The sequence below is a fragment of the Acomys russatus genome, chromosome 24, assembly GCF_903995435.1.
Source record: "Acomys russatus chromosome 24, mAcoRus1.1, whole genome shotgun sequence".
Lineage (NCBI taxonomy): Eukaryota > Metazoa > Chordata > Mammalia > Rodentia > Muridae > Acomys > Acomys russatus.
This window is the reverse complement of record NC_067160.1, coordinates 1,616,931-1,644,901: the sequence shown is the minus strand read 5'-3', so window position 1 is coordinate 1,644,901 and position 27,971 is coordinate 1,616,931. Positions and strand designations below refer to the sequence as shown.

The window sequence follows — 27,971 nt, the reverse complement described above, 5'->3', positions numbered from 1 at the left end:
GAGAAAATGCCCAATTTTACTGATGTAACAGAGTTTATCCTTCTAGGGTTGACCAGTCGTCCTGAGCTGCAGCTCCTCTTCTTTGTAGTTTTCCTGATGGTCTATATTGTAACTCTGATTGGCAACATTGGGATGATCATATTAATCAGGATCAGCCCTCAGCTCAGCAGTCCTATGTATTTTTTTCTCGGTCACCTGTCCTTTGCTGACGTGTGGTTTTCTTCTAATGTCACCCCCAAAATGTTGGAAAATCTAGTGTCTGTGGTGAAAACCATCTCCTACCCTGGGTGCATAGTGCAGTGTTTCTTCTTCATCGCCTTTGTGCACGTGGAAGTCTTCATCCTGGCCGTCATGGCCTTCGACAGGTACATGGCGATCGGCAATCCTCTGCTCTATGGCAGCAGAATGTCGAGGGCCGTGTGCGCGCGGCTGATATCCTTCCCTTACATCTATGGCTTCTTTATCAGTTTGATCTCGACATTGTGGACTCACGGTTTGTACTTCTGCGGGAACATTGAGATTAACCACTTCTACTGTGCAGACCCAGCCCTCATCAAGATGGCCTGCGCAGGCACCTTCATTAAAGAATACACCATGCGCACGTTAGCTGGCCTCAACTTCTCTTATTCCTTACTGGTCATAATCGTTTCCTACATCTTCATCCTCATTGCCATCATAAAGATGCGCTCGGCAGAAGGAAGGAAGAAAGCCTTTTCCACATGTGGCTCCCACTTGACAGCCGTCACCATATTTTATGGAACCCTGTTCTTCATGTATCTCAGAAGCCCAACAGAGGAATCCGTGGAGCAGGGGAAAATGGTAGCTGTGTTTTACACTACAGTCATTCCTATGTTGAACCCCATGATTTACAGTCTTAGGAACAAGGATGTCAAAGAAGCCATGTCCAAGGCTGTCACTAGAGCATTCTTAGCAAAATAGAGACTTAAGGTATACAAGGACTTACTGTTCATAAGACAATACTCTTGGATGACTTTGAATTTATTTGTATTCTTGTTAAATATAAAAGTTTACTTCTTAATTTTTAAAATAATAGGTGCTATTCTTTGAAGGTTCCAGGCACTTATACGATGTAGCTGGATCATATACACATACTATTATAAAATACATTTCTAATTAAACAGAGAAAAAACAGTACAGAGGTTAAGAAAGCATGCCACAAAATGGTCTGCATCATGAAAAACAAAACAAAACAAAACCAACATCACACACATGCACACACATGCACACACACACATGCACACACATACACACACATGCACACACACATGCACATACACACACATGCACACACACATGCACACACACACATGCACACACACATGCACACACATGCACACATGCACACACACATGCACACACACACATGCACACACACACATGCACACACACACATGCACACACACATGCACACACATACACACACATGCACACACACATGCACACACATACACACACATGCACACACACACATGCACATACACACACACATACACGCATATTTTGGTTTCCATTCCATTTCAAATTTAATAAGTAAATTCACAGTTCAGAAATCTTTTTGCCCACTGGAATTTCAGGCGTCTGCTGTTAAAAGAACTATGTAGCTTGGTCTGATTTTACAAATAAATAGTGGTCTGTTTAAAGGTTACAGGTTATTTTTTAATGTTTAATTGCATGCTCACTAGTAGTCATTGTTATCTTTGGAAACAGAAATCCCAGATTCTGGAATTTTGACCATATTATAAATTGTTAGCAGCTTTAATTAACTCTATAGTAGGGGATTTTTAAATCTTCAAATGTATACTAATGCAATAAATAAATTTTATTTTAGGAAGCAAGGTGTCACATTGCAATGCCTTTATTGTAGTTGTTTGTCATGTCATGTGCTAATTTCATGTGTCGTCTTATCCTTTATCCCACTGTCATGAAGTTTGTAACTCCAAAAGCATTTATCTCCAAGACCTAACATTGTTTTTAGTTATATCCTGACTTTAGATCAACTTTTGTAGTAGAGACAATTACATGGCTTTACTAATTTAAATATGTTTGAATGCTAATGCATTTAATATCACAACACACTACTTGGACATTGGATTATCTGAATTATATGTATTAGTATCATTTTCTGTTCAACAACCATATTGTGTGAAACAAAGTGGTCAGCCTATTGCCATACTTCTCTGAATGAGGCAGACCTCGTCTGAAATGAAGTGATTGTCCTAATGAGACTCAAAGAGTATTATCTTATTGCTCTTCAAATTCCCTGAAAGAAGACCTTTTTTTAAAAAAATTTTATCAGCTTACAATGACCACATCATATACTCCTCATCGATTGGGTCTAGTCTGTGTCTGCTGGTCACATCAGCGAGCTGATCAGCACTCATGTACTCTGCATGGGATGGAGCTCAGTGAGCAGGTTTGTTAATCACGTTAGGTATCCCAGTACATATTCTATAAGCCACATGTTCTGTCTAAAGGTTATTAGTTCTCTTCATGTGTGTATACAACTTTTCAAAGATTATATAATTTGAATAAATATTCCTCATTTTTATTGTCTCATTGGTGTTATGAAAAGCTCTTCTTCCTGATTTAGCATTCTAACCCTGTTTGCATATAACTGTCATGTTCTTTTAAAGTAGCTTATATTTGCTGAAGGCCAGGTAGATAAAGGGTTGTGCATTAGTAGAAGTCCAGCCAAAGTTTCCTCAGGATTTACCCCAAATTTTATCTATTTTTGTTGATCCACAATCTGCTGTTCCTTAAGTTTGCAGGAGATGCTGTGAACCCCATGGTGAAAAGGACAATCATTGTAACTCTATTACAGTCTCTTACCAAAAGACCACTAACATTTACTTAAGCAAAAAATAAATTGTGCCATCCTAAAGTCACTATCATGCCAACCTGTGAGAGGTCCAGAGAGTATTCTGTCCGGCAATGTTATCTTAACCTACTCCCATGCTGTAACCCTCCACACCAAAGCTCATTGGCTCCCTGAACTTTGCAATACCCAAATTTTTCAGACTTTAATTTTGTATATTTTATGAAGAAAAAAATCATAGTTTGTTTCTATAAAATAGTGGCTAGCATTTATTTAATAATCACTAGTTATAAACTGCTACAATAGATAAAATCCGTTTGTCAATATTTCTTTGTTGTATTTTTCAGTGTTATGGAATTTTTTCTCATATATTCACTTAACTTCTGTTAGTGTACTGTGTTCTGTGTGTCGACCATGTCTTACTTTTGTGAACTGTTTTTAAAGATATGGATATGGGAGCATGTGGCTCAGCATTAGAGGGCTTGCAAGTTTGAATAAACACTTGTTTTTGATAGATATTCACGCAAGCAAGTAAAATAAAAGATAAGTTTAGGAAACATATTTCACATGGTTACAGAATTAGCCATGTAGATATTTGAAGAGCCTCAATCTAAGTTCTACACAAAATAGTCAACAACATCAAAGGTAGTTTTTTTGAGACCACAGTCAGAACCAAGTTATTTTTGAAGAAGGAAAATATTGGTGATAAAAATGACTGGCTGCTTTAGTAACATGGCGTGAGGCTTTACCATAGATGGGCAGAGTCCCTGGAGATATCCCTGAAAAGCTGCGATGTAACATGTTCTATGTGCTAAAGGGACAACTACAGTACCTGAGTTTACAGTAGATGGCAGAATGGGAACAAGTAAATCAGTCAGTCGTACAAGATACCAGCCATGGTTATAGATAAACACAACAGAAAGGTCTAAGCCTGTTTGACTGAAAATTTAAAGAAGGCTTTGATATCCACCTTGCCTTTGAGTTTCTCTATGTCTGTCTTCTCCTTTCCTTCTACCTCTCCAAATCATTCCTATCATTTATGACATGGGGAGAGAATGTTGTCCATCTGCATCACAAGATTTCCAGGTTCAGAATTTCCTAACAATAGATCATTAATTTTTCTTATTATTTCTATGGTTTACGGTCCCTGTCTTCTATATAAGGAGTCAAGGGTTACCTTAGCCTAGGTTTTCCTCGAGGCAATACCAGGAACCCAAGGTTGGTATTTTCTAGAGCTACAAATATGGCTATTAACCCATTCTTCATACCCAGCCCTCATGACTAAATTACCACTTAGAGGTCTTATATGAACCACTCTCTTACCAGTGAGAAATAAAATCAAACTTTAACATGAATGCTCTGAGAAATGGGTTAGCATAATCTGAGACATATTCAGTATTATATTCGTCAATCATACTGCAGTTATGAGCTTTGTAAGAACTTGCAGTCTGTGTCAAAGGATTTATTTATTGGAAGATTTATCAATAGTTATCCTGTATGATTAAAGACATTTTCTAGCACAGTTGGAAAATACTATTTGTTTTACACCCCTCTTATATATACAATAAAAATAATTTTAGTTTTAATAATGTATTTAAAGCAGTAAATGTGATGTTTAACATACAAATTTAGTCTGTTAATTCAACTTCAACTTAACAATGTTATTAGTGCCACTGTTTTATGGAGGAGAAACAACTTAAGTTGGCCAGTGCCTTGTACAAAATCACATTTTCGTGTGTGTATGTGTGTGTAGGGACATTTTGCCTGATTTTTAGTATTCATTTAGTATTCATTTACTCACTTTACAACCCTATTGCAGTCCCTTCCCTTCTCTCCTCCAGGTCCCACCCTCATCCCTTTCCCCCCTTCTCATCAGGAAGAGGAGCCTCCCCTCCACCAATATCTGGTGTATTTTCAAATGAGTCAGGAAGCACATTCCTGGTACCAAGATTTGTATCATTATCACTTTGTATTGTATAATGATGTTGAAGCATTTGAAAGAAAAATATGATGAGATGTTTTCTATACTTGGATGTTTCTTTGTTTTATTTAAGGGGATGCTACAGAGGTAGAGGGCACATACACAGGGTTGAGGTGATGTGTGAGGCTAGAATGCATTATGTGTAATTTACAAGGATCAATAAAAAGTTGTGAAAAAAAAGCAAGAAAAAGATGATATTTATATAGCCAAAAAAAGTGTGACTAATTTCTACAGTCTGTGTTATTGAACATCTTAATTTGGCTGTTTAGCAATTTATACAAAGTCTTAAACATATTCCCTCCCCAGCCTGTTCAGTTTCATATGGTCAGAATAACCGTCCTTCAGTGCAAGCACAAAAGGTCTTGGCCAGGGAGGAACATCCCCAGTTGCCTCTCCAACATTAAGTGATCAGCCTAGAGATTATGTTCATGCATAAAATATTACATGGACAGAGCAGGTTACATTTATATGTTTGGAATGTATATATCCATCTGTTTATGTGTGTATGTACTTACATATGTGCATATGTTTGCATCTGTTTAAGTTACGACAGTTAAAAACAGACCAAGGATTTGAGGGCAGCATCAAGGGTTACATGATAGAAGTTAAGGAGTGAAAGGGAAGGAAGAAAATTATGTCGTTATGTTATGATAAAAATATAATCTAAAAAGTGCAGAATATGATTCTTGTTAAAAAAAATCTTGAGTTCTTCCTGGGTAGACTTTCTCATCCACGGCATAGACCTGCAAGCAGCTCCTTGATCTCGGCCCTTGCAACCATTATCACTGAGCTCCAAATAGCCACCTATTATTCATAAAATTTCCAGTATCATCTCCAGTCATAATCACAGAAATTAATGCAGAACTATATAAATAGCATAAGATTGGGGGCAGGATAAATTTATCTTATTATTATGAAAAATAATGAGTTAGCTTTTGCTCTAGAGATACACTTCCCCTGGGTCAGTCCTGGGGGAAATCTATAATTGTTCGTTCTAACCCACCACAAACATTTAAGGGAGGATTCTTCTGAAAATATCCACGTTCTCTCAGGTTTGAGGTATGGTCCAAGATATTTTGCATTTTCCTGTGCAGCTCACCAATTTTTTTTTAAAATCTCTGTGTTTGTTGATGGTGTTATTTCTCTTCATTTTCAGGTTTGCTTAACAATAAGTCTATCCAATGAAGCTTGTACCATACACTTTTATCTAACTGTTTTCTTTATAATAAGACTTTAATGATCTCATCTCCAGTGTATATGTGTATGTAAGACATAGAGACAAGAGAAGGTCAAGTTTTTAGTATGAATTACATATAGTTACTATACATTCTTGATATAATACATTCAGCAAATGTTTCCTGCCTGCTCACTATTTTTAAACAATCACTTAGTTTTATGTTTGTATATGTATAATAAAATGCACACTATCATTAATGTTGTCATATTGTATAAAATAAAACAGGATAGACTGTGAATATGATCATCCCATATTGAACATCAGAAAAATCTGGAACAAAGTTAAGGAAGCTTCAAACATGCTCAACTTCACAATATAAGTGTTGGATCCTAGATTCAACTATGTTGCAACAATAGAAACAGAATATTTACCTGGGATATTAACTACTGACTTGTACATGATTCAGAAAAAATACTCTCATCAGTTATTTAACTTAGAATAGAATGATAGGCTAGGAGAAGTTTCATATACACATTTTAGAATTTAGATTACAAGTAATCTTCTAAATGCCCTGTAGATATTGGATTGCTGTTTCCTGGTAGCCATTGTACTTTTTTTCTATTGAAAAAAGATTAATTATACGTCCATTTAACAAAACATCAGCAATCAATTTTCAGAGCCATGTTAAAGGTGAATACATCACAGTTCTTTTTTTGGCATATACATTTATATTATTAAACACAAATAAAATAAAGTACATACAGCAAGAAGAACCATGAGACAATCAGCCAAAACACCATGAATTCAACATTTATACTTTGAGGATTTTATATCCAACCAACCCAAGATCTCCCTAACTTATTATCCACCAAATGGGGATGCACCACTCAGAGTAGTTTTTAAAATTAGCTTACAGGAATTACGAAGCAATGCCATCATCTATACATTTTCATGTGTTTAACATGATACTTCATACCATATAACCAGCTTAAACATTCCTAATAAGAGTCTAACTGCTGTAAATTTTAATGATATTTGTAGAGGAACACAGCTAACTGCACAATCAACATATGTCTTTAGTGTCTGATAGCATTCATGATCTGATATACTTATAATTCCTTTTCAACTGTGAGTATGTGAAAACATATTTTAACTTTTCATTATATAGACTTGAATTGTACATTGTATAGAAACTGTTCTGGACAAAGAAAACCTTTGCTGTAGTTCTTTCTCAGGTACTATCTACCTTTTTTCTTTCAGCACAATGTTCTTTTTCTCCTTTAACTTATGTATATATTCACTTTACTGTCTGATAGCACCTCTCCCTTTCTCTTCTCAGTCTAACCCTCACATATTCTACCCCCATTATCCTTTCTTCTTCCCCTCAGAAGAGGAGAGGAGCCATTGGGTACCAACCTACCTTAGCAGTGTTTTACATTAGGAATTGAGCTCACACTGATTTAGCCACATTGTCTGAACATAGAGCATCAGCATTCTTCTTGTATCCATCTCTTCAATGCACTTTCCAATGTGCCCAACTTTTTGCCTTGGTTCTTGGGTGAGACATCGGTCTCCATGTTTACATATGTGGCACTTTAGCAAATTGTATCAAATTTTGAGTGACATAGGAAGAATAGCCACTATAGAATTAATTCCCACCTAATTCTTCATAGTATAATTCTATAAGATGGGCTATGTAACTCTATGAATCATGAAGACATACAAGTTTGAAATTTTTGATGGAAGAATAGTTATGAAACTATCTTCATAATAGCAGTTACTATCATAGGAGACACTAAGGGTTTTCAGGAGAAATATATTTTAAAATCTCTGTTTAAAAGTATACATCTACTAAGAAGAGACTTGATACTCTATGACCAAATACAGGGGGAGGGGTCCCCCTCAGTCAGAGTCATAGGGAAGGGGAGTAGGTGAAAGTGGGAGGGAGGGAGAAATGTGAGGATACAAGCTATGGGATAACTATCGAGATGTAAAATGAATGAGTTAATAAAATATATTTTAAAAGTATAGGTTTCACATTCTACATGAATAAATTTTCAAAACACCCAAGAGAGTAGTTTTCTTGGATTCTCAGAATAATATTAATTGTTTTTTTAATTTTTCGTTGATTTTACATGTTTAAGAATATATTCCAGATCTACCAGCCTTGATAGTCTCCCTGTGGAGCTGCTGACAAACCTCTCCCTGCCTCCCTGTCCTTCCATCCCCTATCTCTTTCATATAACTCGCAGATATGGACTTAGGGGGACCTGCACAGACTGATGCACCAAACAAGGACATTTCAAACTGAGAACCTAGACCCCTGTTCAAATGTAGAAGATGGATACCTCATTCTCCACATAGAGAAATGGAGGGGAGAATGGGGGACTGGCTCTAACTGGTACTCTGGTGCCTGCAGTTTGATCACTTCCTCTTAGCAGAAAGGCTCCAAGGGAACACAGAGGAAGGGGTACGAGGTATCCAGATAAGACCTGATAAGCTGTGATCTTCCAGTGGACAAGGAGGAACCCACCTGTCAGAGGTCTAGGGGAGGACAGTAAGGTGGAAAGAGGAGGGAGAGTGCTAACAGGAAGATAAGAGCAAGGGGATTATAATTGATTGTAACGTAAATAAATTATAATAAAATGCATAATAAAAACCAAAAAAGAATATATTACAAGCTTGCAAAGTAATTTTGCCTGATAGAACAGTTAACTAATTTATTTCATCTTAATCCACAGAGATTGATAATTCATGTTAGCAGAAGTGAGAAGATGCTTAATTTCACTGATGTGACTGAATTCATTCTTTTGGGCTTAACCAGTAGAAAAGAATTACAAGTTCTCTTTTTCGTGATTTTCCTTGTGGTCTATATCATAACAATGGTGGGCAACATTGGCATGATGATATTAATTAAGATCAGCCCACAGCTGAGCAGCCCAATGTACTTTTTCCTGAGCCATTTGTCATTTGTTGACGTGTGGTTTTCTTCCAATGTCACCCCTAAAATGCTGGAGAACTTGCTGTCAAAGACAAAAACAATTTCCTACCCTGGCTGCTTGGTACAGTGCTTCTTCTTCATTGCCCTTGTGCATGTGGAAATCTTCATTCTTGCTGTGATGGCCTTTGACCGGTACATGGCAATTGGGAAGCCTCTGCTGTATGGGAGCAAAATGTCAAGGGCTGTCTGCATCCGACTGATTTCTTTCCCCTACACATACGGGTTTCTGACCAGTCTGGCTGCCACATTATGGACTTATGGCTTGTACTTCTGTGGGAAGACTGAGATCAACCACTTCTACTGTGCAGATCCACCCCTGATCAAGATGGCCTGTGCGGGGACTTTTGTCAAAGAGTATACCATGATCATCCTTGCAGGCATTAACTTCACATACTCACTTTCTGTTGTCATCATCTCCTACCTGTTCATTGTCACTGCCATTCTCAGGATGCGCTCAGCAGAAGGGAGGCGCAAGGCATTTTCCACCTGCGGCTCTCACCTCACAGCGGTGGTAATATTTTATGGCACTCTCATTTTCATGTATCTCAGGCGACCCACTGAGGAGTCAGTGGAGCAAGGAAAGATGGTGGCTGTGTTCTACACCACAGTGATCCCAATGCTGAACCCCATGATCTACAGTCTGCGGAACAAGGATGTCAAGGAAGCCTTGGACAAAGTGATTACCAAGAAATTATTAACAAAATAAAATAAAACTTTCCTTATTTTGAGTTCTATTATTTGTCCAGGAAAAAGGGGCTAATATTTCAAGCATGAAAACAGGAATATTAATAGTATGCTTAGAAATAAAAATAAGGCTCAAAAATTAGAGAAAATGGATTAAGATTTGCTGATAAATGCATTGAAAATTGATTCCAATGTATAAAGTAATTGAAATGACTATTAAGAATTCTTACATTCACTAAGTTGAATATTAACATTCTTAGCCACACATGAAATGGGTTCTTATTTCTTATTTAAATGTGCATCATGTGAATCTTTGAAGTTTTATACACTTAGGAATTGATATTTGCAGGCATCATGTAGTGTATTTAAGTATGTTCTGAATTTGAGAACAAGATTATGTTTTCTTTTATACTCATGTGGTTTGTTTTCTTTCACAGCTTCTTTAAAAGAGAAGGGGAGATTCATTCAGTTGTGTGATTTTTAAAATAACATGGCTTGTTTAACACTTTCACAATTAGTTTAGACCTAACAAGATCTCATTATTTTCCAATACTTCCAATTTTAATATTCATATGGGCACATATTACACATTTTATATTTCCTCATTTGAAATATATTCAGATTGATAGACGTGTAGGTAGAATTTGAAAATAGATCTTTCTTGAATTAAGTTAGTAAATTAAATTAAAATTCTTCTAGTATTTTTGTCTAGCTGTGGTGATGACCCATTTATTCAACTTTTACACTTGAACGAAAAATTATTCAAGATGATCTGTCTTTTTAAAACTATGTTTTAGTATGTCAAACAATGTTAGTATAGAATGATTCATGTTACATAAGGTTCACTTTTTAGTACAAGGATGTACAGGCAACACAAAAATTTACTTTTATTAAAACTTATATTATTAGTAAATCAGCTTTTTTGGTACAAAATGCACAGCTAAACAAGTGCAACTTGTATATACATATATTTTCTTCAGTTCCAATCTTTATTTCCTTTAGCTATTACATATTATATAATAATTTACTTGTGCAAAGTAGTTCTTACAGTGGACTTTCTACATAATAGGCATGAATAAAGCAGTTAAGGCATTTGGGTTATTGGGTATTGAAGGATGCAGAAAAGACCTTTGCCTGATTACAACTCTGTCCATGATTAAAAGACCAAACTGATTTAGAGTGATGGACAGCATTATTTTCTTCAACTTGTCAGCTGTCTAAAGATATTCCTTTATAGTTATTTTATATATTCATAGTTTTCTTCAATCTGAGGATAATGCTAATCACAATCCAAAAAAAGAAAGCAGAACTTGAAGTCAGTTAAAGGGAGATCATAGAAGTAATTAATTTTTTTCATTATTCATGTGTAATTGGTGTTAAGAGAGTCAATCTATGCTATCTGAGATCATCACAAACACAGTATGAAAATTATTCTTCATAGATAAGATAATCAATCTTGGATAAAAGATGTTTCACAAATTCATACAAAAAATTGAAACTATGGTTTTGTTTACAGATGCACTGCACAGCATAGTTCATTCCCTCACTTATTATACACTTGTAGTTCCATCTATTTGCCCAAATTCTGTCACTGACTTTCACTTTGAACTGCCCTTTGACATCAGGAATTGACAAAAAGATGTATTTAGTGTGCATTATTGAAATCATCTATGATCACACATAGTTCTTTCAGAGTATGTACGTAAGAGTGTGCACACCCACTATAATTTTTATCTATAATTGCCAATTTGTACAGTAGACAGCACCATGAGCCAGTGTGAGACAGATGAGGTCATGTCAAGAATGTCATCCTGATGGTCTTGAAACAGTTTTTGGAACTGTTTTTCTACCATGTCTATTCAGCTTCTTCCCAGGAGATGTTGCTAGTATTTCAGTCATCATTTATTTCATAATCATTTTGGTATTACCCTGGGAGATTATCTCTGTTTTCTTAATGAGCACGACTATATCATAAATATTGAGAAATTATCATTTCTGTTCTCTTCCTCTATCAAGGTAGGTGGGTATGTTTCAGGATAGTTAAAGTCTAGACTGATAAATTTGAATATAATAATTTTAGGTGACATTTTGATTTAAAAATTAACACTGTATCATTGACTTATATTTGTTATCAAAGGAGTTTTCTGCACTGCCCATTTTGTTTTAAAATATTCATGCATGGACTTGATTATAGATGGGAATAAGTAATCAGGAATGTATAATTTGTTGTTTATGTTTATGAGAAAAGTACAATAGTAATAAAAGCAAATTTTCTTGTCTTTAAATTACATGTTCTACTGTCTTGGTAGATGCTACTCATGTATGTAATAAATTGGTGTTCTCACAGAAGGCAGTTGCGATCTGGGTATATGTTAGCCAGACCATCAGAATTCAGGGCGGAATAAAGAGGTGAGGCCCTAGCATATTCTTAGGTTGCAGAAACACAGATTAATTCATAGAAAAGTAAGTTGAAAATGAATGGTTTGTTTCTGTCTTGGAGAGTAATCAACAATACATTTCAATTAAAATCAACATGCTAATAGGCTAAGTTATCAATTAAGCTTGAGAAGAGTATATTAAAAGCACAAACTGGTATTAAATTATTTGCTTAGTAGCATGGTCTTGCCAGTTAGTAGACATCTGTACCAGGGAGAGCTTCTAATTTTCTAAGTACTTCCATTCCCTCATTTATAAAACAGACATGCATACAGAAAGCTTTATATGGCACCACGTATACAAAATAAATTAACTGACTTCATACAAATATAATAAACCTGGTAGTGTGTTACTAGATATTTTAAAAGAAAATTTCAGTGTTGAAATAGTTTTAAATTTCTTTAAAATATTTTTTACATATATATCTATATTATTCCACATATGTACAATAAACTATCTATTGCAAGAACCATGACACAATCAGGAATTATATAAATGTTACATTCTTAGTGTTTTGCCTATTTGTATTTGATAGCCTTGAAGAGAACATATTTTCTATCTTGGTGTGTCTAAAATTCTCAAATTTAATATAAAAAATATGCCTGGAATACAATGGCATGGCAACGACCAGAATGCTAGTATACACACACACACACACACACACACACACACACACACACACACACACACGTAGTCACTAAGTTAGGCCGTTTAAGGAATTCCATAATCAAAAGAATCCTTGGTAATACAGAGCTGTAAATATATGCACTGAAAGAACACATATTTGATCATGAGTGAACAAATTAAGCTTATGTTCCTAAAATGTTGCCATTTGTGTATTTCACATATAAAACTGTCATATTATTTATACATGCTACTTAATTAAATTCTGATAAGAAAAATACGGGTTATTTACTTTGAATCAAGGTTTTTTGTTTTGTTTTGTTTTGTTTTTGTTGTTGTTGTTGCTTTACATAGGGGAGCCCGTGACTGCAGCTGTATTTCAAAAAGTGAAAAACCTTAGGCTATCAGTAAGATACTTGCATAGTCTCAGTACAACTGATAAAAATTCATTTGGATATGAATATTTTACTATATCTGTATATTAAAATCATCAAATTTCTATGATCCTCAAAAGCAGTAAATAAATAAGTGACTTCTGCTTGTAAATCATGCTAAAACTGTAGATTTTTCAAAATCTACAATGGAAAAAAGACTTGCATAATAATTGACCTAAGGGACTATTTTACTCTCTGTTTTTTCTTTTTGTCTATTGTTTTCTCACACAGTTCACCCTGGCCATAGCTGCCCTTCCCTCCTCTTGAATGAGATTTTCAAATGAATGTTGATTCAAGCTTACTTGCAAATGCCCTTTCTTAATTAACAGAAGTTCGTTGCAGTTTCAGTGCCTACATGCCAATTTTCATTATATGATTGAGTATATAGGACACGCCACGCTAAATAAGGAAAAATTACACAGTAACGTGTCACTATGGGAAGCTAGATCTTTCCATTTCTGTGGATTTCATCATTCTAACTATTTTTTTTTCATGTGAGGAAATAAAATAATTCTTGTCAGGGTGTGGTTTTATACAAATCAAATGCTCATATATTTCTATAATCACTGTAGCACAGAGAAAAAATATTTTAAGTAATTTGTACATTTTAAAATGAATTATCTTTATCCTTACATAGTCACTCTTCTGCCAATTATCCTATAATTAAAAATATACAAATACTCAAGCTGTTTTATAATTGCAAACATTTTATTTTAGTTCAACTTTAAGAAAATGCTCAACTTTCATAAAAATATTAAATATGCTTTATATTTACATAAAATTCTAACTATTTAAAACATTAAAAATCCAATCCCAAGAAATTAACTAAAGCCTTTCATATCTATACTAGGCTACCTTGCATCAGATTTGAAAATTGAGAGGCATTTCTGTTATGTGATCAAAACAGCTACTTTAAATATATCATATTTAATTGCAACCCTAGACATAAGAAAATCTGCGTCATTTTATAAAGTATCTAATAAAGATAAGAAAATCTTTTTAAATTTTTAAGAATGAAAAGATGTATTTATGATTTAATTTTCTTTTCAGGAAGCACAGACTCTGTATTAAGGCAATGCCAAACTTCACGGATGTAACTGAATTTCTTCTCTTGGGGTTGACAAGGCGCCAGGAATTCCGGGTTATCTTTTTTGTGTTGTTCTTGGTTGTTTACATGGTCACTCTGTTGGGCAACATTGGCATGATAGCTTTGATTAGCGTCAGCGCTCAGCTTCAGAGTCCCATGTACTTTTTCCTAAGTCATTTGTCCTTTGTGGATGTGCTGTTCTCTTCCAATGTCACCCCCAAAATGCTGGAAAACTTATTATCAAGAACAAAAACCATTTCTTATGTGGGATGCCTGGTACAGTGCTACTTTTTCATTGCCCTGGTTCACGTAGAGGTCTATATTCTGGCCGTGATGGCCTTCGATCGCTACATGGCCATCTGCAACCCTTTGCTCTACAGCAGCAAGATGTCCAGGACTGTCTGTGTCCGCCTCATCTCTGTGCCTTATGTCTATGGGTTCTCTGTGAGTCTGATTTGCACTCTGTGGACGTATGGCTTATACTTCTGTGGAAATGTTGAAATCAACCACTTCTACTGCGCTGATCCTCCTCTCATCAAGATTGCCTGTGGAGGAGTGCACATCAAAGAGTACACGATGATTGTTATTGCTGGAATCAACTTCACATATTCTTTGTCAGTGGTTCTCATTTCATACCTGCTTATCGTAGTCGCCGTGTTACGTATGCACTCTGCCGAAGGAAGGAGAAAGGCATTCTCCACCTGTGGTTCCCACCTGACAGCTGTTTCCATGTTTTACGGAACTCTTATATTCATGTATCTCAGGAGGCCAACGGAGGAGTCTGTGGAGCAGGGGAAAATGGTGGCTGTGTTTTATACCACTGTGATTCCTATGCTGAACCCCATGATCTACAGTCTCAGGAACAAAGACGTGAAAGAAGCAGTCAACAAGATAATTGTCAGGGCAAACTTAAGGAAATAAAATGAAAGCAGGTATTTTAGAAATATGCTACTCCAAATGTGTTGACCAAGCATAAAATTCTTAGCTTGAAAATCTTTATAAAATCTCAAAGATCCAGTTTTCCACAGTGATGCTTACAGCATGATTGTCCCTTACTAAACTTTTATCTTAAATACACAACCATTTTATGATAACCTATATTATTTATCAGTTTTTGTTATTTCAATTATTAGAGATATTTGGAAATAAGTTTGGATTAATAAATATTAAAATGTGAATTTCTTACTAGAGTTGATTGTTACCTCCTCAGATGTTTGTTAACCACACTTTTCTTCACATTTATCTCTTCAAAATCTACAGCTCAAGCAGGAATAACAGAACTCATTTATTTCCAAAGACTATAGAAATATGATGACCATGAGATACATGAATATTATAAAATGTTCACATACAAAAAAATTTATCGATGAAGCTGCATTGATAACATGAAATTATACTAGTATAAGTAAAGGTTTTTGTCCAGCATAAACCTTTTCTTAGATAATGTTGTATACTGTTTTTTATTGGTTTGAATTCTCAGTTCAGTGATAAAATATCTTTTTCCTCATGCTTAACATTTGTGCATCTACTCCCTGAGGTACTACTAGTAGGAAAATATTTCTTAAGAAAAGGCCATTGTGTTCTCCAGTGATAGCACTATTGAGTCTTTTGCTTCCAATAAACAAACTCTTACCTCTTCACATGCAAGAAAATATAATAAAACTAGTAAAAATGAAATACACACACACACTCCCCTGTGCACACCTACACAAGACATGAAATTAGGAAGGAGAGTTGCTGGAAAGAAGAAAGGCAACAGTGGTAAAGGGATTAGCATTAGAGATAATAATGAGATTGAAAGTGATTAATATCTTATATACCTTTTGAAATGGTCAAAGAATTAAAATAGTGTCACTTAAATGGTTATGTCAAATCAAGACACAAAAACGTATTGAGGAGCTAATATGTGATCCACACTCTTATCTTATTATATTTTTGTACTTGAATATGAGTCAGTTATAACAACTAGAACAACTTAACGCTCCCTTCTACTGATTACCATTTTCTGGCATATGTTATGTGTCTTATCCCCTCTCCATTACTACTTACTTCCTCCAACTAGTCAAGCTCTCTAAGGGTCGGATTACTGCCTTAAGAATAATCCCTTCGGAGCACCTCGCCACTGTATTAATGACTATGCAGAATGGATGCTTAATACTCAAGAAATGAAGTAATGAAGTTTGGTGAGGCATATATAAAAATAAACTCTAAAACGTAAAACCATAATTTAGCTCTCTATTAAGGTTTGAATCATAAATCTCTACAATAATACGTGGGAAGAACTTTGCTATCAACTGTTGGCATTGTTAGAGGTGACAAAAGCTTAGTATATGGGCCTGGATGGGAGAAGGTCAGTGAGGTATGCGTTGAAGAGGACATTTTGATCCCTGGGTCTTCTTAACTCTGCTTGCTTTCGTTGCACTCACCATGGTGTTCAGCTTTGCTGCAGGCTGGTGGCAATATGTCAAAAGAATCACACACGAAGACCTCTGAGATGGAGAGAATAAATACACCTTTCCTTCTTTAAGTTGATTTTTCTCCATTATTTTGAAAAACTGAAAATTAATATATAGTCAACGTTTTTTCTCATTCTGACTTTGCAGTATATGAATGAGTCATGTAACACAAGTGTTCTTTTCTTTTCCTTTATTCTTCTGTCGTACAATACATTCTGACTACAGTTTCCCTTTCCTCGCTCCTCCCAGTTCTACCCCGTCTTCCCTCTCCCCTAGAGTCATTGCTTCTATGTATATGAGGGTTTGTGACTAGTCTTATATTATCTTCCTGTACAAGTATTCTCACAAGTTTGTCTTTAACTTAATATTGAGACTTCCACGTCAGTATATATTGTGAAAATGACAAATGTTTATATCTTATTGGATGAATAATATTTAATTGCTTCCTATATATCACTATGATGTATTCATCCATTGGTGAACACTACAGTTTTTTGTTTCAGTAAACAACTGTAGAATTATGATGTCATATAGGAGTTCCATAATTAATTTTGGAAGAACACTCCCCTATGGTTTTCCATAAAGTCCATACCAATTTACTTTTGTACCAAAAATGTGTAATGGTTTCTGTGACCTACAAAGTGGATAGGAGAAATGAAAATTGTTCAAATTTTCCAAAGAAATAGTCAGAAAGAATGAATAATTTCTAGTTTTGCATTGCATAGCAGGATGGTTACAATCAGTAATAATTACACTAGGAAATATCTTGAAGAGTGTTTTGAATGTTACAAAGAAAATGTTTCTGATAAAAGACAAATGTTTCAGATGACACTTATGCTAATTATGTTGTTTTGATTGAAGCACAATTCAGACTTATTTCAAAACATATGGAACCAACATGAAATGTGAATCTTAGCATTCATATTTCTAAATCACAAAACATAGTTCAATGTGATAAAATGTCATCTCATGAATCTCTAAAATCTACATATAATTATGACATCTATTGAAATATAACACAGGATGTAAAAGACATATGGTAACATACATGTATGTGGAGGAGACAGTGGAATAACTGATATGAAAGAATGAGTTTCTGGCGAAGATACTTTATTTCAATGTTTATGTGGAATGGAATTAGGGAGATGAGGAATAGGAAACAGTAAGTGGTGGTAAACAAAACTAATCACATATGGGGAAGCCTGTGGAAACCTAGTCTGTAAGCTAATTAAAAATATGATCTCAGGCAGCAAACTAACCTAGTCAATTTGTTCATTTTGGAAGCTGCTAAGACACACTGCTGTTTCACTCAGGAATTTAAATTTTGTCCCCTCTCAAGTCTCTGAGGGGAACTGAACGCTGGATAGTATAGTTTTACAATCAAGTTTAGTTGGCTAGGGAATAAGATCTTTTTAAATCAAGATAAAAAAAGTTAAGTTATTAGAGTTGAGATAGGATAGATATTGAATTTCATTCAGAAATTTAGACCCAACAAGACAGGGAAGATGTTCAAGCTGGACAAATACAAATAGGCAAACCACTATGAATGTAACGTTTATAGAACTCATGATTGTCATATGGTTCTCTCTGATGTATGTAGTTTGTTTTTATACATGTGTAATAAAATAAATGTATTTAATAAAAATGGAGTTTGTACACAGTTACTCCCATCAAGTTGCTTCAAGAAGGGATAAATTATTAAATTCTCACTGGTATGAGGTACCTCATTATATGTTTAAGGACATTTTGAGTTATTTTCCCTTCACTACTCCTAAACAGAGCTCAACTTGTTTTTTTATTAAATATTATTTTATTTTTACATATACATTTATATTATTACACAAACATACAATAAACTACCTACAGCAAGAAGAACCATGAAGGAATCAGAAATGATATAAATGTTGCATTCTTAGTGTTTTGGCTACTTGTATTTGGCAGCCTTGAAGAAAACATATTTCTTGGTGCATCTAAAATTCTGACTGTAAATCAATATGTATCATATCTCGTCATTATCAACTTAAAACATCTATCTAGACCTAAATACATCTTAACTCCTAAATAACTAAGTTTAATAGTTAAACTAGACTATCTGGTCTTCAACTCCATCAGAGACTTGAGAAGCTATAAAATGGATTAAGTGAGTATACTGGAAGTGCAGGTGAGTAGCTTTCCAAATGAGAAGAGGACAGAGACAGTTTGCTACCTGAATAGTCACCCAAAACTCTCTGTAATGTTGGATCTTCATCGTCCAATATATCTGACAGACATATTTGTGAGGCAGGAACTACTGAAGATTTGCTTACCTTGTCTAGGCAGAGTTTGGCCTTTGACTCTGCCTGCATACAAACTTGCCCCCTCTTTTAAGGCAGAATTTGCTCAATTATGTTCATAGCAGCTTCATTTGTAATTGCTAGAATCTGGAAACAACCTAGATGTCCCTCAACTGAAGAATGGATAAAGAAACTGTGGTACATTTGCACAATGGAATACTGTTCAGCTATTAAAAGTAAGGAAATCCTGAAATTTCCAGGCAAATGGATGGAACTAGAGACAATCATCCTGACTGAGGTAACCCAGACCAAGAAAGACACCCATGGTATATCCTCCCTCATTATTGATATTAGCCACATAATACAGGATAACTACACTACAATACAGAGACCGAAACATCAACCAAGTACCACGTATGATGTGGACCTAGACCCTCTGCTCAGATGTAGCAGCACAGTCTCCTTGTGGGTCCCTCAATGTAGAGAGTAGGGACTACTTTAGACATGCACTCTGACCACTGAATGTTGATCATGTCCCCCTGGCAGTGAGGCCTTGCCAGGCTATGGAGGAGGAGGTTACAGGTAGTCTGGAGGAGATTTGATAGGCTGAGGTCAGATGTTAGGGGAGGAGGGCTCCCTTTCTGAGGATGAGGGGAGGGAGGGGGAGGGGATGAATAATGAAGGAGGGAAGAAGTATCAGAGGGATGAGGGCAGGAGCTATGATCAGGGTGTGAAGAATTTAAACTTCAGAACGAGCAGGCAATTTATATTGTTAATCCCACTATATAGGAACAGCTCTCAGACTGGCTGAGACATGAATGTCTAGGCATAGACAATGCTTCCTGTCGGCTACAGAACCCCTATGAATTATTATTAGATGCTTTTCTTCGTATGGCATGAATGAAGATTTACAGATTTTTTTTTCCTGCTCATACAAAAAGCAGAAAACCAGCCTTAATTGTTCTGTGCATCACGCACCCCTTATACACTTATAATTTTAGGACTGTATAACGCTTGTGAGATATTATATGTTTTTAGAACAAAAGAATTGGACACTGACATTGGATCAGACCTGACAGGATTCATTCCTCTCAGCAATCTGGATGCTGACATCCTGCATCCTTCATGTTCCAGCACCAAGTGCTTCAGTTGCTGTTCACCATAAGAACAGGACAGCCACCAGGACACATTCAAAAAATGCTTCCAATCCCAATCAGTCCAGCATTTCAGACTTGTACCACACCGGACTCTAATTAAGCCTGGAATTTCTCAACATTTAGAAATTTGACCACAAATGCTATTCTTAGCTTTTTTTAACCATTTCCCATTTTTTTCATATTTAAATTTTTTTGCATATACATTTATATTATTACACATATATAATAAACTAACCATACTAAGAATAACCATGACACAACCAGGAATCATACAAATGTTACGTTTCTACTGTTTTGGCTATTTGTATTTGACAGCTTTGAAGAAAACACCTTTCCTATCCTTTGTGCCCCTATAAAGGTATTATTCATCCCAAATCAGCTGGAAAAAATATTAAGAGAAAGATTATCATTTTCTTTAAGGGGTGTCAGATAGGTTTTTGGTTGCTTTCTTGGGCTTTAGAGGGTTATTTTAAGTGGGAGTTGGCTACAAGTTATTATTGATTTTATTTAGCAGAAAACAAGGTTGGACTCAGGGATGTCTCTCTTTTCCTTTATATTCTTCAATTCTTAGGTTTGGAGAAAGGGGCTGAAAGGAAAGAAAACGGGATATAGAAAGGTATAGGGAAGAGAGAACAAAAAATAGAGTAGGAATTTACTCCTTAATTTCTCAATTGTCATTCACAAGCTTATTTTTAATTCACTGGTATAGAATTGTGTATATAAATGCAAAATGAGTTTAATTTTAGATACACTGGTATAAATTCAAATGTATGTTTATTCTTCTCATTCATTATATATATTTATACTCTATTATGAGTTATTGTGCCCATACAACTCAACTATAATACAAGGTTTACTTCCAATACTTTGAAAATGCTATTGCAGGCCATTTAGGATAAATAAGTAATATAAGTTAATTGTTAGCTGATCAAATCATGATCATATCAATTATTAGTCCATTTTTATCACAAGAATATACATCTTAGGTACAACAGATATATATGATTCTATAGAAAGATAAGGTAAAATAGTTAGATAAGGTCTCAAAAAAAAAAACCCCTCAGAGACATACAGACTATGACAATTTAAAATGTTTTTACTATTTTAAAGACTAACTGACAAGTGGACAGGTTAACTCCTGCCAACACCCAGCCTACCTCAAAGAGGACAATGAGCATCAAAGAACCCCCTTGTGGAGATGACTTCAAATTTGGCAAACGAGCCACTGGGTAAAATGAGCTCAACTCTTAAAATATTAGCAACCACAGTCTTGGCCACTTGGTTTTAATGCACTCCATTGTACATCTATTCTATTGTAATGGCTTCCAGTTTTCCAAGATTTAAAAAGAAAGTTTGAAGTCACTATTTTGCTTAATTGAGACATATATCTCCAGTTCTGCTTTAGGTAGGTAATAGAAAGAAATACCATCTCGAAGAACATGTTTTCAGATTTCCACAATGAAATGTTGCTGAGAGATGTGTTAATTGGTTCCATGTCAGTGTTTTCTAGAGCGATAAACCTAATGGGAGTAAACAAATGAAACGATAATAGATAGACAGACAGACAGGTACATAGATTAATAGATACATTGATGAAGGAAAGATGGATAGGTTATAGGAGTTTCCTCATGTGACTGTGGTGGCTGATGTATTCCAAAATATGTTAAATGCAAAGAAAAAGCATGTGCATAGGTAGATGATGACTTAATTCAGTATGAGTTGAAAATCTGTGAGCCCCAAAATCTGATAGTATTATTTCCAGTTTCAAGCTTGAGTAGTGAGGCTGATGAGGCTGGCATAAGTCATGGAGTCAAAAGGCTTGATAACCAAGATCTGAGACTCCTTGCAGTGGGATATATGGAGCCTGAAATCGCCACCTTTTGTAGCCAGGTGAGACTTTCAGTTGAGGGAAAGGGGCACCAATTCACCCGTAAAACTTTCACCCCAAACTTTGTCCTGCCTACATGAAATCTAGGGATAAAGATGGAGCAGAGACTGAGAGAATGACAAACCAATGACTGGCCCAACTGAGACCAACCATTGGGAAAGAACCAACCCTGACACTATTAATGACACTCTGCTCTGCTTTCAGACAGGGTCTATCATAACTGTCTTCTGAGAGAGGCCTCATCCAGCCCTGTTGGAAACAGATGCAGAGATCCAACAGCCAAACAATAGGCCAAGCTCAGTATGTTTTATAAACGAGTGTGAGGGAGGATTGAGAGATTCAGAGATGTCAAGGACACCACAAGAAGACATACAGAGTAAACTAACCTGGACCAATGGGAGCTCACAAAGACTGAACCACCAATCAAAGAGCTTGCATGGGCCTGACCTAGACCCCTAAACATATGCAACAGATGTGCAGCAGGGTATCATGTGAGTTCCCTAATAATGAGAGTAGGGCCTGTTTCTGACTTTGTTGCTTGCCTTTGGATTCCTTTGGGCTGCTTTGTCTGGTCTCAGTGCGAGAGGATGTGTTTAGTCCTGCTGTGATTTGAGATGCCAGGGTAGGTTGATGATGCCCGTCAGGAGCCCCATTTATCTTAAAAGAAGGAAAGGGGGGAATGTGGGAGGGGTGAGGGCAGGTTGGGTGGAACAGGGCTGGTATCAGGCTGTGAAGTGATTGACTAAAACAAAAAGAAAGAAAACCAAGATGTGATGCTTAGGGTGGAGGGGAAACTGATGCCACAGTTCAAAGAAGCAAGAGAAAAACCACCCTTTCACTACATTATTTGTTCAGATTAAGTTATTCCTGCCTACATTAATGAAGGTTATCTCTTCTCTTGATTGTAAATGCTAACATTTTTAGGAACACCCTCATGGACAGAAATAAAACTTTGGCAGCCATAGAGGCATCGTATAGTCCACCTGGCCCATAAAATTAATTGCTACATCAAGGAATATCAGAAACTAACAATTATTACTGTTGTTAGATGTACAATGAAATTTTATGACTAGCATACATGGTACATATGAGCAAGGAGTTACATAGGATTGTAATATATCCAAGGGCTTGGAGAAGTAGCTCAGTGGCTAAAAGCACTTTCTTCTTTTACGTGGGAGCTGAGTTAAAGACTCAGCACCAAACAGTGGCTTAGGAAATCTGACACTTTTAGCTTTCAAGCGTACCATATATGCAGATGATGTATTACATAAGACAGGAAAACCACCAATTTGCATAAAACAAAAATAAGCAAAGTTTAAAAGGATTCCCAGAATATCACATTTTTGGTTTATCCTTTATCTTTTAGTAATGTATTGAATAGGAAATAAATTAGAAAACAAGAAGATAGATTCTACCAGCTTAATAGAAGCTTCAAGTTCAATGATATCAGAGCTACATGTTCAGTCAATAATAATTTATTAAAACCTTAATGTAGTGTCTTTTGAGAAATATGCTCTCTTGAAAAAAAAAGAGAAATCTATTCTCTCTCTCTCTCTCATGTATGTGTGTGTGTGTGTGTGTGTGTGTGTGTGTGTGTGTGTGTGTGTTCATGTGTGAGTATAGAGACATCTTTGCCAATATCTCTATGAAGGCCAGAGAACATTTTCTGGTGTTGGGTATCACCAGAAACCTTGTTTGAGATGATATCTCCTATTATCCATCACCACCTACACCATGTTAGCTGTTCTATAAGATTCTGGGACTTTTCTGTCTCAGCCTCCCATCTTACCACAGGGGTAGTGACATTCAAAGCCAGGACCCCAGGCTTACATGTCAAGTGCTTTATCTACTAAATCATCTTGAAATTAATCTATTTATCATCTATCTATCTATCATCTGTTTGTCTGTCTATCTACCTCTCTATCATCTATCAACCATCTAGCTAATCTATCTTGTGTCTATTTGTCTACCTATCTTCCACTGTATTTATTTTGCTAGAGAACTCTACCACGGACATAGTAGTAGAAGGACTTTACTCATCAAAGGAATAATAAAAATGGAATTTATTTAAATGATTAAAAAAGAATATATATATATATATACATTGCTTTGGTTCTCATCAGGAAATCCCTTTCTTGAGGTGCAGTAGAGGTAGCACATAGCATTTTTCAAGGGCTTTTCTTAGAGCATTTTTTACTTCTTGGTTCCTTAAGCTGTAGATCATGGGATTGAGCATAGGGATAACAATTGTATAAAACACTGAGGCCATCTTGTCTGTGTCAAGGGAATGGCTTGATTTGGGCTGCAGATACATGAAAATAAGTGTTCCATAAAATATAGTCACAGCAGTGAGATGAGAAGCACATGTTGAGAAGGCTTTGAATCTCCCTTCTGTGGATTGGATTCTCAAGATAGCAGCCACAATGTATAAGTAAGAAATCAGGACAGTGGTCAGAGAACTGATCATGTTGAATCCAGCAAAGATGAATATCAGAATCTCCTTGAGGCTTGTGTCTGAGCAGGCAAGAGCCATTAAAGGGACATCATCACAATAAAAGTGATTGATAATATTGGGGCCACAGTAAATCAATTGGAAAGTAACTACTGTGTGAAGCATTGCAACAGCAAAGCTGTAAAAGTAGGGGCCCATTACAAGTCGGAGGCATACCTTCTGTGACATGACCACCATGTACAGTAGAGGATTGCAAATGGCCACATAGCGGTCATAAGCCATCACTGCAAGGAGAAACATCTCTGAAATCAAAAAGTACAGAAAAAATCCGAGCTGGGTTGCACAGGCATAGAAAGATATAGACTTTCTATTAGTGAGGAGAGTCTCCAGGAACTTGGGGGCTACTGAAGAGGAGTAACAAAGGTCTACAAAGGCCAGGTTACTGAGGAAGAAGTACATTGGTGTGTGAAGTCTAGAATCCATCCTGATTAATGAAATCATTCCTACATTTCCCACCAAAGTCAGACTGTAGACCAGAAGAATGAGCAGAAAGAGGATGATTTCTATCTTTCTATGTACTGCAAACCCTAAGAGAATGAATTCTGTCACAGTGGTGGTGTTCTTCTCGTCCATTTCATCAAGTCTTAAGATCTGAGAAGCAAGAATGGAACAACATAAGAATAAGACAAATTATTAGTGCAGCAAAGACATTGTAATCAAATACAACTGTTTTGTGAGTTTTTAATATAGTCGCCTAGCAAATATATCAAATTTCAGTTCTCCCAAGTTCTTATAATTTCCTAAGCAAACAATCAAAGGCAAATTTTAGAAACACAAAGAAACTAATTGGGCCATGGTTATTGTTCAATAGCTGAATATTTGCCTAACATACAGTATCTAAACACAAAGAAAACTGCCCTCTCTTTCACAATCATATGGCTAGAAGGGTAACGGCGAAGGTGGGTTGGGGTGGGTAGGCTGAAAATTGATGGATGGGGCCTCCTCCGGGTAAGCAAAACTCAGACGAGATGTGGAACCGAATGTCGGCTCAGAACCAAGACAACAACCATACATACTTACGACACTTGCTACACCCAGGGAAATGAAAACAGGGGGGATGGAGGCACCGCGATCCCGCCCCGCGAGCGTCGCGAGTATCGAGCGAGCAGCGAGCGAGCAGCGAGCGAGCGAGCTGCGAGTCTAGCTAGCGAGCTAGCTAGCTATCGAGCAGCTATCTATCGAGCGCTAGCTATCGAGATCGAGCGATCGAGGGAGCTAGCGAGCTATCTATAGCTATCTATCCTAGCTATCTATCTATCTATCTCGATCTAATCTATCTATCGATCATTTATCATCTTCTAGCATCTATCTATCTATCTATCTATCTATCTATCTTCTATCTATCTATCTATCTTCTATCTATCTTCTATCTATCTATCTATCTATCTTCTATCTATCTATCTATCTATCTATCTATCTATCTATCTATCATCTGTCTACCATCTATTTATCATGTATCCTTCTATCTATGCCACCAGAAATTTTCTCTCTCAACTATATAATTTCTTATTGGTAGAGCAAAAACCCGTTTTTAAGAAGATGTCATGCTGAAGCTGGTAAACTCACCTGGCTATTTAAAACAATATTAATAACTCAGATTCACATTTTGGGTGTCAAGCATAGGAGAAAATCAGGCAAAATGAATACTGGTCAATATTGTTCCACTTTCAGATGTAGGAATGTACAAATTGTGGCGCCATTTCTAGTTCTCTTGTCACGAACCTCTCTTTAGATGCTGTGAAGAAAACAATGGGGACTTTGTTGACACAGGCTACTGCCCTTTAAAATTTACATAGATAAGATTTGTTTTCCTTCCTGATACACTATAGTAAAAGGAAAAATTATTAAATACATGAAATCTCACCAAAGCATATATGGTTATTGAATTTCACATCCTGAAAAGATTTTTCTCATTTTGTGTATTGTCTCCGTTCATGAGTCTCTGTTTCTCATGTACACTTTTAAGCCATTCATATTTTCTCCTATAAGTAAGACAGTTCTGGATCAAACAACTGTTTTTTTAAATGAGAACTGTTTATTTTATTAATCATATTTTCTTTAGCATTTGCAAGAACTAAGGAGCAATTGAGGTAGTACTTACTTTGTGCAGAGGATTATTGACATGCTATGTGCACGGATATCAGCTATGTGTTGTTTAAGTACAGTTGGATAAGACCATGGACTGCTGAGTAGGAAAATTACTGGAAGATATGGCGAGGAGTTCTATTGCAATCAGCAGAATATCTTTTCTTACTTGGCTATGGAAGAAATCTCAGCTCAATTGTTACTATTCTCTATATGGCTCTTCTCTATGTTAGTAAGTGATATGAGCGCATTTATATATTTATGCTGGGGGTTTCTTATTCAGTATTATTCTTAATATTCTTTGCACAGTAGTCTCCAAGGTCTCTGAGTCTCCTGGGTTTAACAGACATTTGGAAATTCTAAGGAGAAAATGACTGGCCACTGAAGGCAAAGGTATCATGAGATCACACTTGAATCAAAACCATCTCACTTACCATGGAGTAAAAAGAATTGCTCATATGTATGAATTATAATTTGTGCAAACAGGATGAGACTAGGCTTGAACGATGGTAAACCGTGAAAGTACCGTTTCCTTTTCTAACGTGTCTTTGGATTTTGCCGTTATCTTTTATTTCATTTCCTGACTAGTTAGAAAATTTCCCATTGAATAATTTATTTTCATAGCTCCCAACTTTGGGCTTTTATATCTATGAATCAGAGATTTTAAAATAGACAATTTATTTTATTTTTCTTTTACAAGTGTAAACCTGAAACTGATAAAAAATTATTTACAGTAGGCATATCTATTTTTAAATATTTATCTTAAAAGTATTGTTTGAGAACTTAATTCCCTAACCCTGATTAACAGTATAGTTATATCACCCCATCTCAGACACTTTGTACCCTCTCATGTCATCTGCCTCCTAAATCTATGGTCTATTTGTAAATATTTCATTACTTCTGTATGCATATGTATATATGCAAACAGGTACATATGTATGAGTGTTTACATTTAAATGTAAATGAGTATTTACAATAAATATGCCACATAAGTGGCATATATCCAGGGGAAGCTTAAAGTGGTCGCCTAAACTACTAATCAGTTAGGGAACTGAATAAGTTTTCTGTGTTATTCATTCAATAGGAATTTATATAATGTTTTATCAACTAAAATAATTTAATAGAAAAATATATACCTATATGCATGTGTGATAACAAGTAATGAAGAGAGAGGCCCCACATTTAAAATCACAAGTAGCAGTATATAGGAGAATTTGGAGGGAGGAAAGGGCAGTGAAAAATAATCTTAGTCTTTTTTTTAGTCATAATCTTCTCCTATTCTTTTAAATAAGTAATACCATCCAGTATCTCAAAAAAGGAAGAAAAATTTAATTTCCCCA

General features: G+C 35.8%; 4 protein-coding genes across 4 annotated transcripts; 3 read left to right on the top strand and 1 right to left on the bottom strand.

The window, feature by feature from the left end:
• Positions 1–939, top strand: LOC127207170 (olfactory receptor 5M3-like). Its single transcript, XM_051166535.1, has one exon. The coding sequence runs from the start codon at positions 7–9 to the stop codon at positions 937–939; it is 933 nt and encodes a 310-aa protein (XP_051022492.1). The 5' UTR covers positions 1–6.
• Positions 940–8,756: 7,817 nt separating this feature from the next.
• LOC127207169 (olfactory receptor 5M3) lies at positions 8,757–9,701 on the top strand. The gene has a single exon (XM_051166534.1). It carries the CDS (start codon positions 8,769–8,771, stop codon positions 9,699–9,701), a length of 933 nt encoding a protein of 310 aa, XP_051022491.1. The 5' UTR covers positions 8,757–8,768.
• Positions 9,702–14,248: 4,547 nt separating this feature from the next.
• LOC127207344 (olfactory receptor 5M9) lies at positions 14,249–15,181 on the top strand. Its single transcript, XM_051166743.1, has one exon. It carries the CDS (start codon positions 14,249–14,251, stop codon positions 15,179–15,181), a length of 933 nt encoding a protein of 310 aa, XP_051022700.1.
• An 8,972-nt stretch (positions 15,182–24,153) lies between these two features.
• Positions 24,154–25,119, bottom strand: LOC127207284 (olfactory receptor 1038-like). Its single transcript, XM_051166662.1, has one exon. It carries the CDS (start codon positions 25,117–25,119, stop codon positions 24,154–24,156), a length of 966 nt encoding a protein of 321 aa, XP_051022619.1.
• Positions 25,120–27,971: the final 2,852 nt, after the last annotated feature.

Excerpts from the sequence above, each read along its gene's own strand:
- LOC127207344 (XM_051166743.1), top strand. The coding sequence starts at position 14,249 with ATGCCAAACTTCACGGATGTAACTGAATTTCTTCTCTTGGGGTTGACA.
- LOC127207284 (XM_051166662.1), bottom strand. The coding sequence starts at position 25,119 with ATGGACGAGAAGAACACCACCACTGTGACAGAATTCATTCTCTTAGGG.
- LOC127207169 (XM_051166534.1), top strand. The coding sequence starts at position 8,769 with ATGCTTAATTTCACTGATGTGACTGAATTCATTCTTTTGGGCTTAACC.
- LOC127207170 (XM_051166535.1), top strand. The coding sequence starts at position 7 with ATGCCCAATTTTACTGATGTAACAGAGTTTATCCTTCTAGGGTTGACC.